Here is a 10,887-nt window from a genome sequence, read left to right on the forward strand (position 1 = left end):
GTTGTCATCTGGTCTTCAAGCGTGGCGGAACGACTTTGCGGCTTAGCGACAAATGTGAATGTGAATTTAAATTCGAAAAAAAACAACGTTTTGTGAAACGAAACTGTAACTCTAGACTCTATTAGCAGACGCAGAAAAATAAAAAAAAAAACGAAAACAACTCATATGTAGATACATATATACAAATTGTATATACAAAACTACGTCAGAGCAATACAAACAAAAGATATGAACACGACGCCGCTGTTGCTTTTGCTGTTGCTGCTGACGTCTGCGTCGCTGCCAAGGTTCGCCTGAAAACAACAATAACAAATAATAATAATTATTTTTGTTCGATTTAATTTTTGCAATTTGTGTGTGTGTGTGTGTGTTTTTAACGGTTGCGTGTGTAAAGTTAGTGACCTTAGCTGCAAGCGTGTTTTTTGCGAAGCCAAAGTGGGAGTAGAGCAAGCGAGACAGCAAACTGCATTTGAATGCAAACCAAAATAAAAAATAAAAAAAACATACATATATATATAAATAAAAGCACACATCAACGCATGCCTTGAGGCAGTCAGCATTCACTTTATTTTTCAACTTGTTTAAAAAAAAAAATAAACTACACTTGGCAGAAATACACAAGTGCTCCTAGGCTTAAACTTTCAACTAAAAATTACAAACGTTTTGATAAATTTTAACATTTTGCTAGCACATTAAAAGAAATAGACTGAAATAGTTTTTGTTGCATTTGAAATGAGCCAAAGACGCACAGGTTTCCTAGTGGATGCTAAATCAATGGGTTTGGCAACTTCCAAATCAAACAAACAGCCAGCAGCTTGCCCAGCTGCCAATCAACAGATGGAGCAGCAACAATCTATGGAGGAGCGCTTCAGTGCCTCGGCGCTATTTACGCCGCACAATGAGCTGCATCTACGCAGTCCGACAGCAGCGTCAGCGAGCGGCGCAGCGGGAGCAGCGGAAACAGTGCGCACTTGCCATTCACAGTGTAAGCAACAGTGTAGCAAGGATCCCCTGCCCACAGATTACTATCGAGCGCAGCTTAAAAAGCTGCGCGAAACCGCTGGCGATGCAGCCGCCATGAACTATGAGCTCAATAGCATTTTCATAAAGCGGCTCGAGGAGCTGGATAGCCTGGATGAGCAATGCGGCGGCGACGCATCGGTAAATCGGTGGCCTATAATGACAAATATAAGATTACTAATAATTTATAATTTATTTAACAGAATCAAACACCACAAATGCGTCTGATAACCTTTCAGGAGTGGGTGGATTTGCTGCTGCATGTGAATCACGTCATCTTTGGCAACGTTACCTCCATGGAGAAGGAGTCCTGTGAGCTTATCATGAACTGTTTTCAATCTGTGCGCGGCGAGCAGCAACAAGTGCTCGAGGAGAATCGTAAACTGCGCAAGGACATGTGCGCCATCATCAAATTAGTGCAGGAGGCGTTTCATCACAATGCCTGGAACACGGATAACATTTGCCTGGAGACGCTGTCCGTGAATCAGCTGCTGGGCATACAAACGGACGCTGCGCAGTGTCGTCCTCAAAGCGAAAGCGAAAAGGTAAGTGCGCCTTAAGCTTAGCAGCTAATTGGGTTGTGTATCCATTGTATTCTTCTAGAGAAATAGGCCATGCGGTAAAGATGTTCGCAGCAAACGTTGCGTTAATACAATAAGATTCAAATCCTCATCTGACACTTGTTAATCAACTGAATTACATTTTATATATTTTATAACAATTGCTGTTTGGCACGTTTATAATAAATGTTCGTTCAAGTTTAAAGCTGTTCTTCATTTTATTTTGCAGGTAACCGAACGCATTAAGTCGCTGGCCAATGAAGTGGCCGCCAAGCACGACGAGGTTTGCCATATGCAGAATCAAATCTGTGCACTCGATGAAGTGGTCCAAACGGCGCGCCAAAAGATTATACTGAAGGACAAGTGCATAGCACAACTGAATCAACAGGTGAGCTGAGCTGAGCTGAGCTAAGCAATTTGTCATTGCTTTCATTATCAATTTGTTTGCTTTGAGAGCTGTAACAAAATTTTAGATTATTAATTTTATTTTAATTTTAAATTTTATTTTTCCAATTTTTAGCTAACGCATTTGCAGGACGCGCTATCGAAAATGGCTGAGCCGGGACTAAGCAAGGAGTTGCCAACAGAAAGTGGCAAGGAGTGTGAAACGAGTCTGAGCAAAGTCGACATAAGCAGCAGCATGTTCGATGATCTAAACGAAAAGGATCAGCATTCCAACGAGCTGCTGCGGCTGCTCAACAATGAGTTTATGGAATATATAGAGTTGATTAGCAAAAAGGATGAGCAGACCGTCGATTGTCGCAAGAAGTTTGTCGAATGCTTCTTCGAAAGATTCGTAAGTCAGGACAATAGTTCAAAAATTCAAGTCTAAACTTGTATATTTTGTAGAAAGCTGATTGCTCGAATACTGTACAAAAGTTGGCTTATATACGCGCACAGCTGGAAAGACTGCATGCTGATGCCAATACTGATTGCTGGACGGACACGCCCATAGCCACCTGCGATACGCTGAGCGAGCATGATCCGGAATATAGACTCATTGAATCGTTGCGTCGTCGCATGTTTGCGCTCAATGAATGCAACAAGAAGCTCAACGATCAATGCCAAAGGCGCGAAGCGGAGCTTAAAAGTAAACTTGCAGCTATATATGTTATATATATTTTAATTATATATTTAATTTGCAGTGAGTGCTTTGCATTCGGATAGCAGATACCAAGCTGAGCGTGCAATCAATGAAAAGACTAGCAATGCGTTAAAGCAAATTGCTGAGCTACTAACAAGATTGGTTAGTTATAAACTTCTATATTATACACATATTTATATTATATTTTAAACAGCGCTGCTCAGACTTATCCTATGCCGATTACTTGACCGATTCGAGTGCGGAGAATCCTTTTTGTGTTGCCATAAGCGAAATATTTGACAAGGTGGAGCAGCTCGAACTCGATCTTGATAAAGAAAGACAAGCTGTAAGTTATATATAAAAACTAGAAAACACTTAACCTATGTAGCTCTTATCAAACTCTCTGATAACTGCAGCGCGACAGCCAAACAAGCAACACAGCAATAACCACAACAACAACGCAACTTGAACAACTCTAGAGACTTGAGTTGAGTTGACTTAACTCACTTGTTGACCCAGCTACAGCCGCTACTACTTAATTTAAATTTAGTCTAGCTTAGTTTACACTTGCTCCACAAAAGTTTCGCAAACTTTAGCTTAACTCTATCTATAGATCTAAGTAAACTTACGGCGCAAGTACCAAGTCAACAGTCCCGCCAAAATGTTAAGACAAAAGTTGTGCCTATATATATATATAAATTTTATATAGTAAGTAACTATTTATATTTGCTGCATACATGCAAAATGCAGGAGCTGCGAGGGTGGGCATGTTTGTTGTTAAAATGTTAACTAAGCTCAAAATGCATATAAAAAATTAGCTTAAAAAATGTTTCACATTTTATGTCTTAAAATAGTTTTAGGTGTTAATTCCACATTATGTAAATATTGAATTCAAATTAGCTTTGTTTTGTTTGAAACAAAACCATTGCAAATTGTTTATTTTTTTTCAAATATTTCTCAAATATTTTTAAGCAACTTTTTAAATACTTTACTTATTTGGTTTGTTAAATTAGCTTATTTTGTTGTATTGTAAATATAACTTTATAGCCCACCCTCGCTGAGTGCGACTGCTTTTTTATGTATTCAAAAATTGTTACAAATTGCATTTCCAGAGGGTTAAAGTCATTGTTGTTATGCACCTATATAAATCATTCAACTGTCTGATTTATTTACACAAATATTTCAATGCAAAAACGAAAACGAGAACTAAAATAAGCGAAAGAGAATAAAAATAAATGGCAAATCCAGAACCTGTCGAAGCTAAAGACTACAGACAAATCGCAGTTAACTTTCGAGTTCAACTGCAATTGTGTTGAACTCTGTTTGCAGTTAACCCCCCACCCACCCAGGCCCTTAGGCTTAGCCCTTAGCATCTGCAACTAGAAGCGGAAATAGGTTTCGTGTTATTTATTTACCCACAATCGACACGCGAGCTGCGAGCACTGATATGCATATCGATGAGCAGGCAGCACAGCCAGGACGAAGGGTCTGAAGAGTCGTAAGCGAAGCTAGCAGCGCTTACAGGGTGTAAGCTCTAGAAAGCAACGTTGTTATTTATTCGTGTGAAGCAAATGAAGCCGCGCGTCGGCAAAAGCGGAAAACTCCAACGCAAAATATTAACAAAAAAGACCGAGCTAATTTATTAATAATAATAATAAACAGCAACGGCGTCAAGGCAAACAGTTTGACTTACTCTAATTAGAGCTGCGAGTTGCCAAGTGTCGCCAAGTTCAGAATTTACGAGAAGCTCTGTAGCAATTAAGCAAAGTTTATCCTTTGCTTGGGCTGCAAATTGTTTTCAAGCGCGTTTACCAAAAAGGCAAAGAGACAACAAGCAAAGCTGTAAATGTGCAAATTAAGTTGCCAAAAAGTCTGCACGAAATCAACTTGAGCGACTGACAAGCGATGAAGTGTTTAAATTAGCGCGCGTAATGTTTTTCGTATAAGTATAAGTGTGTGTATAAGTATAAGAGTATAAGTGTGAAGCTTTGTGGGCGAGCACGCGTCAGTTTCAATGAGTTAATTAAACTGAATTATTAAGCAAATGAAGCACAACACGTGCTAGTTTATTACGTCTAGCTTAAAATGCACTTTAATAAATTAGAAAGTGCCTTGACATAAATCAATATTGTTTACAATAATAAACATATCAAGACACCCCCAAGTCTATCTTAAAGGTGTCTTAAGTACACGCAGCCACGCTTGCTGCGTTCCCATTTACCAGTCCCAGTACCCAACTCAACCCCAATCCAAGGATAATACCTTCAACGTTATAATTTCAATGCACAAACGTCGCAAAATGTTGATTTTCTAATTCGTGTCAAACAGTCAGCGGCAACATTGGAACATATCTATAAAAACTATATAGCAGCCAGACTAACGACCTATACATACACACACACACACACACACACACACACACACACACACGAAGCAAGTGTCAATAGCTAGTGTGGGGTTTGGGTTATTGGAAACTTTGTTTACCACCTTTGTTTTAGTTTCATTGCTTCGAGTAACTCAGTCCACCCACAAAGTACTGAATTCGATTTACTTCTTATTTTCGTGACAAAGTTTTAATAGCGATATTATTGAAATGAAATGTAACGGTAATCAAGGTAAAATACGCTGCTGGTTATAATTAATATTTTTGCAATCTCGATATCTCATCGAGAAGCTCTCTGCGCTCGAGATAGATTATTTGGCCAACCAAGTGGAATCAGTTTAAAAAAATATAACAATAGAGTATTGCCGAAATATAGGTTTGTACAGGTCCAAATACTATAAATAAGACCGATGAACGACAGAGATCAGCTACAAAGGTATAGATCGCTTGGCTGTGGTGTGCCCGAGTGAGCGATGTCTTGACAACCCGGACAATCCTAGGCACTGTTGTGGCATGTCATAGAGTAGAGATACAATTGTGAGCTACAAGAACACATCACCTCCCGAATGGACGTGGTATTTTGTGAGCCCACACGTCTTGTCCTCTCTCAAGAACAAGTCTTGAATATTGCCAATGGGGCGACGCGGAATCTCACTTGATATTCACTCTTCAGCATTATTGTGGACTTTCAGCGGGATTTAGAGGAGCTCACAGAGCAGGTGGAGCAACAGCAGCAGCAACAAGAGCAACAGGAGAAACTGCTGTCCACTGAAGCGGAACAACATGAAGGCGAAATTTCACCCTGCGTTGGAGCAACAGAGTTGGAACTACAAGTCAGCAAGAATTTTTATGAAATTAATCTGGATTAATTATCTATTTTAATGAAACATAGAACAAACATTATTGATTGAAATTTTTAAGCACAACACAATTCAAAATCGTTACAATTGTTGTTTGTAGTTTTTAATTGGAACTAAGATGAAATTTAAAATTATTCAAACATTTTTTTGTATTTTCAGAAAGAACGCTTGATATGCCAGGTACACAGCCTACAGTCCGCTCTCAAGGATCGCGAGCAGCAGATCACGCAGCTGAACTCGATGGTGAATAATTATGTGTCCGTGGTGGAGGCCAAGAAGCTGCAGGAGGAGATCTTCAAGCTGAAGCAAAAGAACAGTGAACAATCGCAGAGAATAAGAGAAATTGCTGCGCTGTTGAAGGCGCAAGAGGATGAGCGCGAAAAGCTTTGCAACAAGCACGAGAGTCTAATGAACACCTCAGAGGATCAGTTCAAGGAGCTGAGGCGAGCCAACAAAGAGGTGCAGAGCCTACAGCAGCGCCTAAGTCAGGTGGAGAAGCGCCAGGAGGAGCTCAAAATGGAGGTGATTAAAAAGTATGCGAACTATAATTTAATAATAAAATTTTATTTCGATCCTTAGCGCAATTTGTTGCGTGATGAAGTGCTGGCATTGAAAGAGAAGGATGCCAAGCAAACAGGACGCGATCGAGCAACTTGCGATCAGCTGAAGCTGCGCCAGCAGGAGCTGGACAAGTCACAATGCCTGGTGCATGACATGCAAGCGAAACTGGACCAAGAGCAGCGCCAGCATAGGGAGACCGTCGACAGATTATGTCAAGCCAATGAGGCCATACGGATGAACATGCGGAGCGTGAGCTACGAGTGCAAGCAGATGCAGCTGAAACTAAAGTATGTATTAGCTGACGCTGGTGACGCTAACGCTGTCTATGGCTAAAATCTCTAAAACAGTTCCCAAATTCAACGGCAGGCAGCAGACGGACGTGAACGAGCAGCAGCAGCAAATCATTCAGTCGTTCCGCAAGTGGAAGGATGCGCAGATTCGATCCGATGAGGCGGTGCGGCAGTGCACCAAGCGCGCCGAGGAGCACATCAACATGCTGCTCGAGGAGAATAATAGGCTCTGCGAGGAGTATCGACGCATCTACAGCGACTATTGCTTGCTTGAAGTGGAAATGCGACGTGTCAAGAAGGCAGTCAATGATACGGGTCTACCCATCAGCGATAGCATGCAGAGCCAGCAGATACAGCCCAGCGATGATGTGAGTGCCAGTTAACTTGGCCACAGCCACATGTGTTCAGCTAATCCAACTCCTCCTCCTCCTCCTACTTCAATCAGCAGATGCTCAGGCGTTTGCGCAGCACCAGACAGCGCATTACGAATCAGTGCAAGTCGTTGAACAATGACAGTTCCATATTGCCGCCGCAGCCATCGGCGCGAGAGCTCTGCCCACCGCCACCACCACCATCACCACCGATGTCCAGTGCACAGCGACGCGCTGCTGGCGGACAGACCAAGAACTGGCCGCTGCAAGCTGCGCTCTCCTCCAATAGTTTGCTGTAGTGTGACCTCAAACTCAATTTTATCCATTCCTCAATCTGTGTCCCTTTTCCCTGCTTTGACTCGTCGAATGTCAATACTTCCCCATTTCCAATTTCAGATTTCATTTGTATGCACACATAAACATGAATACATTAACACACACTCACACAACCAGACATCGGCCAATATTTGTAAATCAAAAGTTGTAAATTTTTAGATAATAAATGCTACATGTGCTTGTGCAACTCAAAGTTTTTATAATAGTTTTAATATCTAATCTTACGCGTACCCACCCAGAGCCTTGTCCTCAACTCAATTCCCAGCTATTTGCTGCTGCAGCAGCTTTTCCCTTTCGCTTATTGCTATCAGCGCCATTTTGATCTCGGCACGCTTCTTTACGCTCTCCTCACGCACAACATCCGCCTGCTTGTTCAGTATCTTAATGCGTACTTCGCTAAAGCGTATTGCCTCCATCATGCTCATTTCCATGTATAGCTCCTTGCCCACGTTAACCAGTATCTTGTCCATTTGTTTAACACGCGCCTGCATAAATATGTTGCTGCCTATGTTCAGTTGTGTCTTGTAGCCACCCGGCATGTGTTCATCAAATGCTTGCAGCGTATTTTTTAGCTGCACGTACTCCATTATCTCCTCGTTATAGTGGCCGAGCCATAGCTCCATCTGGCGCAGCTCCTCCTTCAGCACATAATTTATAAAATCTTCAATTTGCGCAATTTTTGCTTGATGTGCTTCCATGTTTTGTGATTTCATTTTGCACGAGTTGTTTACATTTGTTGTCGTCTTCAACAGATGATTGTGAATAGAGACGGGAAACCATCGATAGTTCGCACCACTTTTAGTAAGCGATAGTCTTGGCCCATGCATCGATAGCTATCGATAGCGTTAGCTTTGTTTATTAAGATAAAAAGCAAATGCAAATGCAAATTTCTATTGTGTAGTTGATGTAATTAATTAATTCTTCAATAATATAGAGCGAGCAACGTATCTGCAATAGGTGCGAGAGAGAAGTCCGCAGCTTTAAGTTGTGCACTTCACATTTATGTTATGCGACTTTAACAGCTTCAGTCGCTGTTATTTATTTAAAAATAATGTAACGGATGTCAAATTTTTAATGAAAATAAAAAAAATATGCATTAATAAATAGATATTTAAAGAAAACAAATAAATTTTTAAATAAATCTAAAATGAAAGCAAACGCTAGTTATATATATTTTGGATATATGCCAGATCACTTTGAAGTGAAATTATTTACAATTTACTTGAGTTGCGTTATTATGGAAGTTTCAAAAGCCTACAGATGTACTTAGGCATAGGAAGACTGAACTAATCTGTCTAATCCCAGAGGCAGCGGATTTTAGCAACTGCAATTACAGATGCGGTTTTTATGTTTTATGTAATCTTCATCTCGTGCCAAGTGTCGCAAGTCAATTGTTTGGGCACGCAATGCCAAATTGTAATAATTTTTCACATTGTGTCTCATCATTTGGTGTGTGTGTGGATATTTCATTTTTACTGTTTACTTTGTTTTCTTATTTGCAACATTGCGGGGAGCAAAAATCAAAATTAAATAAAGAAAGCAAAAGTCACAGCCCACGAGAGCCCAAAGCATTTTCATTAGCATTTGTAATGCTTATTTAACCTTTGCACATGGATCCATGTGAATCTGGCGAAGGCTGTGGACTTCCTGTTTTGTTTTTGCAGCTGCAGTTGGATGACGAATAATAAAAAAAAATGTATGTAAAAAATGTTATTTTTAATGGCAGCAGTCCTTGAAGTTTTGATTTTAGTTTCAATTTTGAGAGCTGCTAAAATTTTAGTTCAGTTCTTTCAACACAGCAGTTAGGAGCTCAAGTAAGCATAAATATTTTAAAATTTTTACTTTAATTAGTTTATTTATTTTGTAGTATTTTGAAATGAGTTTGGCATTAAAGCATAAACTTTTGCGAAAGCCATTGGATGCGGCCAGCGGCTGGTTGCAGCTGCAACAAGTGCGACATCATGCGCCCATTTGTGGTCCGCCGCGATTTCCCTTGTCCACAGGACAGCGTCTCATCATGGGCGTTGGTGGTTTGGTGTTAATGATGATATTACCCGTCTGGATGATCTATCAGACCCCGCGCTGGTCGGCGCTGCACAACAATCGACCATATCGTGATGATGAGCCGCCACCAGCGGACGAATAATTCAAGATTCAAATCCAAATCACACTTGTGTTAACGGCGGTGACTTCTCCAAGATACTTTTACTGGCATTCTAAGTTTTGTTTCTTTGTTTTTGCACGTACAACAAACAACAAACACACATACATACAGAGACTTAAGCAACAAACTTGCAACAGCGTGGCACAGCGAAGAAAGTAGTGCACAATAAAAACCAATTAAAGTGCGCCAGCAGTAAAGCAAAGCCTTTTATTTAGCCAATTAGCTTTTGGCACAAACACCTTTTAGTCAAGTCGAAACTCCTTTTGGCCCAAAACGAAGACACAGCTCGCTTGGCTCTAAGGCATTTTCCTTGTCATTTTCCATGTCGCCTGCCACAAATCAAAAAAACTAAAAACTAAACGAGCAAAAAAAAACCCCAAAAAGCAAAGTGCCAACTTTCATTAAAAGTATTTTTCGCTCATTGCAAATGCAACTTGCATTCAATTGTGTTTGCTTTTTGGGTTTGTTAGCCTTAGAGGCAAAACACTGCGAGAAATATAAATTAAATAATATTTTATATGCATTGGGTGTAGAGAAATTTTATTAAATAAATGCGTATTACATATACGCACCTTAACTAACAGTCAACTAACTAACTAACTTTATAGCTTTATTGACTTCAGTGTATTTATCTGGCAGCCAGTTAACGTTTTTTTTTTACCAGTCGAAGCGCCTTGTCTACTAGTCTAGTCTTTGTTGGCCACGGCATCCTCCATGATCTGCAACAACGTGACCTTCTTTGCCTTTTGCAACACACACACACACAAAGTGCATATATATGTGTGTGGCAAGTTAAGCCTCGGATGCTGGTCAAAGGAAAGTGAATTTCTTTCCATAAGCAAATCAACTGGCCACGCCGCCTGCCACATGCAGCACTTGCCTGCTGAGCTTGTTGCGGCTCAAGCTGTGGCAGCCACCACCCCCACCTTGGCACCTTGGCTAGCTGTAGTTACGCGGATTTTTGTTGCTGTTGTTGCATTTTTTGGTGAAATTTCATGCGCCATTAAACTGGTTCTGTCAAGAGTGTGTGGCACGCTGGCAGCGTGTGAATGTGGCATGCAACGGGCAGCAACGAGAGCCAAGCGAGGCAGGCAAATGTCCACAGAGCACACACATATGCCATAAACATGCTTAATTTTCATTTATGCCAAAGTTATTGCCACTTTTTCTCGACAGGAAGCTGCCACAGCGAACAGCCGAACACAGCGCTGGGCTCGTGGGCGTCCCACTGTGGCACTTGTTGCACGTTGCGTCAGTT

At 40.9% G+C, this 10,887-nt stretch overlaps 3 protein-coding genes across 6 annotated transcripts; 2 read left to right on the top strand and 1 right to left on the bottom strand.

The window, feature by feature from the left end:
* The first annotated feature begins 581 nt into the window (after positions 1 to 581).
* On the top strand, positions 582 to 7,658 carry LOC108596866 (coiled-coil domain-containing protein 186). 4 transcript variants are annotated; one of them, XM_033293339.1, is made up of 11 exons: positions 593 to 1,161; positions 1,224 to 1,565; positions 1,810 to 1,968; positions 2,101 to 2,376; positions 2,430 to 2,670; positions 2,726 to 2,826; positions 2,879 to 3,010; positions 6,067 to 6,429; positions 6,487 to 6,755; positions 6,835 to 7,126; positions 7,204 to 7,658. In XM_033293339.1, the coding sequence occupies exons 1-11, from the start codon at positions 733 to 735 to the stop codon at positions 7,426 to 7,428; spliced, it is 2,829 nt and encodes a 942-aa protein (XP_033149230.1). In that variant the 5' UTR covers positions 593 to 732; the 3' UTR covers positions 7,429 to 7,658. The 4 variants fall into 4 exon arrangements, with proteins under 4 accessions (XP_033149237.1, XP_033149233.1, XP_033149230.1 ...); XM_033293340.1 differs by having other exon boundaries at positions 594 to 1,161; positions 7,207 to 7,658; XM_033293342.1 differs by lacking the exon at positions 7,204 to 7,658 and having other exon boundaries at positions 590 to 1,161; positions 6,816 to 7,013.
* Positions 7,659 to 7,699: 41 nt separating this feature from the next.
* On the bottom strand, positions 7,700 to 8,246 carry LOC108596807. Its single transcript, XM_017982920.2, has one exon. It carries the CDS (start codon positions 8,176 to 8,178, stop codon positions 7,720 to 7,722), a length of 459 nt encoding a protein of 152 aa, XP_017838409.2. The 5' UTR covers positions 8,179 to 8,246; the 3' UTR covers positions 7,700 to 7,719.
* Positions 8,247 to 9,209: 963 nt separating this feature from the next.
* Positions 9,210 to 9,826, top strand: LOC108604484. Its single transcript, XM_017993978.2, has 2 exons — positions 9,210 to 9,279; positions 9,333 to 9,826. Exon 2 carries the CDS (start codon positions 9,342 to 9,344, stop codon positions 9,609 to 9,611), a length of 270 nt encoding a protein of 89 aa, XP_017849467.1. The 5' UTR covers positions 9,210 to 9,279; positions 9,333 to 9,341; the 3' UTR covers positions 9,612 to 9,826.
* Positions 9,827 to 10,887: the final 1,061 nt, after the last annotated feature.

Source organism: Drosophila busckii, chromosome 2L (genome assembly GCF_011750605.1).
Source record: "Drosophila busckii strain San Diego stock center, stock number 13000-0081.31 chromosome 2L, ASM1175060v1, whole genome shotgun sequence".
NCBI lineage: Eukaryota > Metazoa > Arthropoda > Insecta > Diptera > Drosophilidae > Drosophila > Drosophila busckii.

What these genes read in the sequence shown, in the direction of transcription:
- LOC108604484 (XM_017993978.2), top strand. Translation starts at nt 9,342, where the DNA reads ATGAGTTTGGCATTAAAGCATAAACTTTTGCGAAAGCCATTGGATGCG.
- LOC108596807 (XM_017982920.2), bottom strand. Translation starts at nt 8,178, where the DNA reads ATGAAATCACAAAACATGGAAGCACATCAAGCAAAAATTGCGCAAATT.
- LOC108596866 (XM_033293339.1), top strand. Translation starts at nt 733, where the DNA reads ATGAGCCAAAGACGCACAGGTTTCCTAGTGGATGCTAAATCAATGGGT. An exon ending in TTGATAAAGAAAGACAAGCT is followed by an intron (nt 3,011 to 6,066) that starts GTAAGTTATATA and finishes TTGTATTTTCAG; the next exon opens with AAAGAACGCTTGATATGCCA. An exon ending in AGGAGGAGCTCAAAATGGAG is followed by an intron (nt 6,430 to 6,486) that starts GTGATTAAAAAG and finishes TTCGATCCTTAG; the next exon opens with CGCAATTTGTTGCGTGATGA.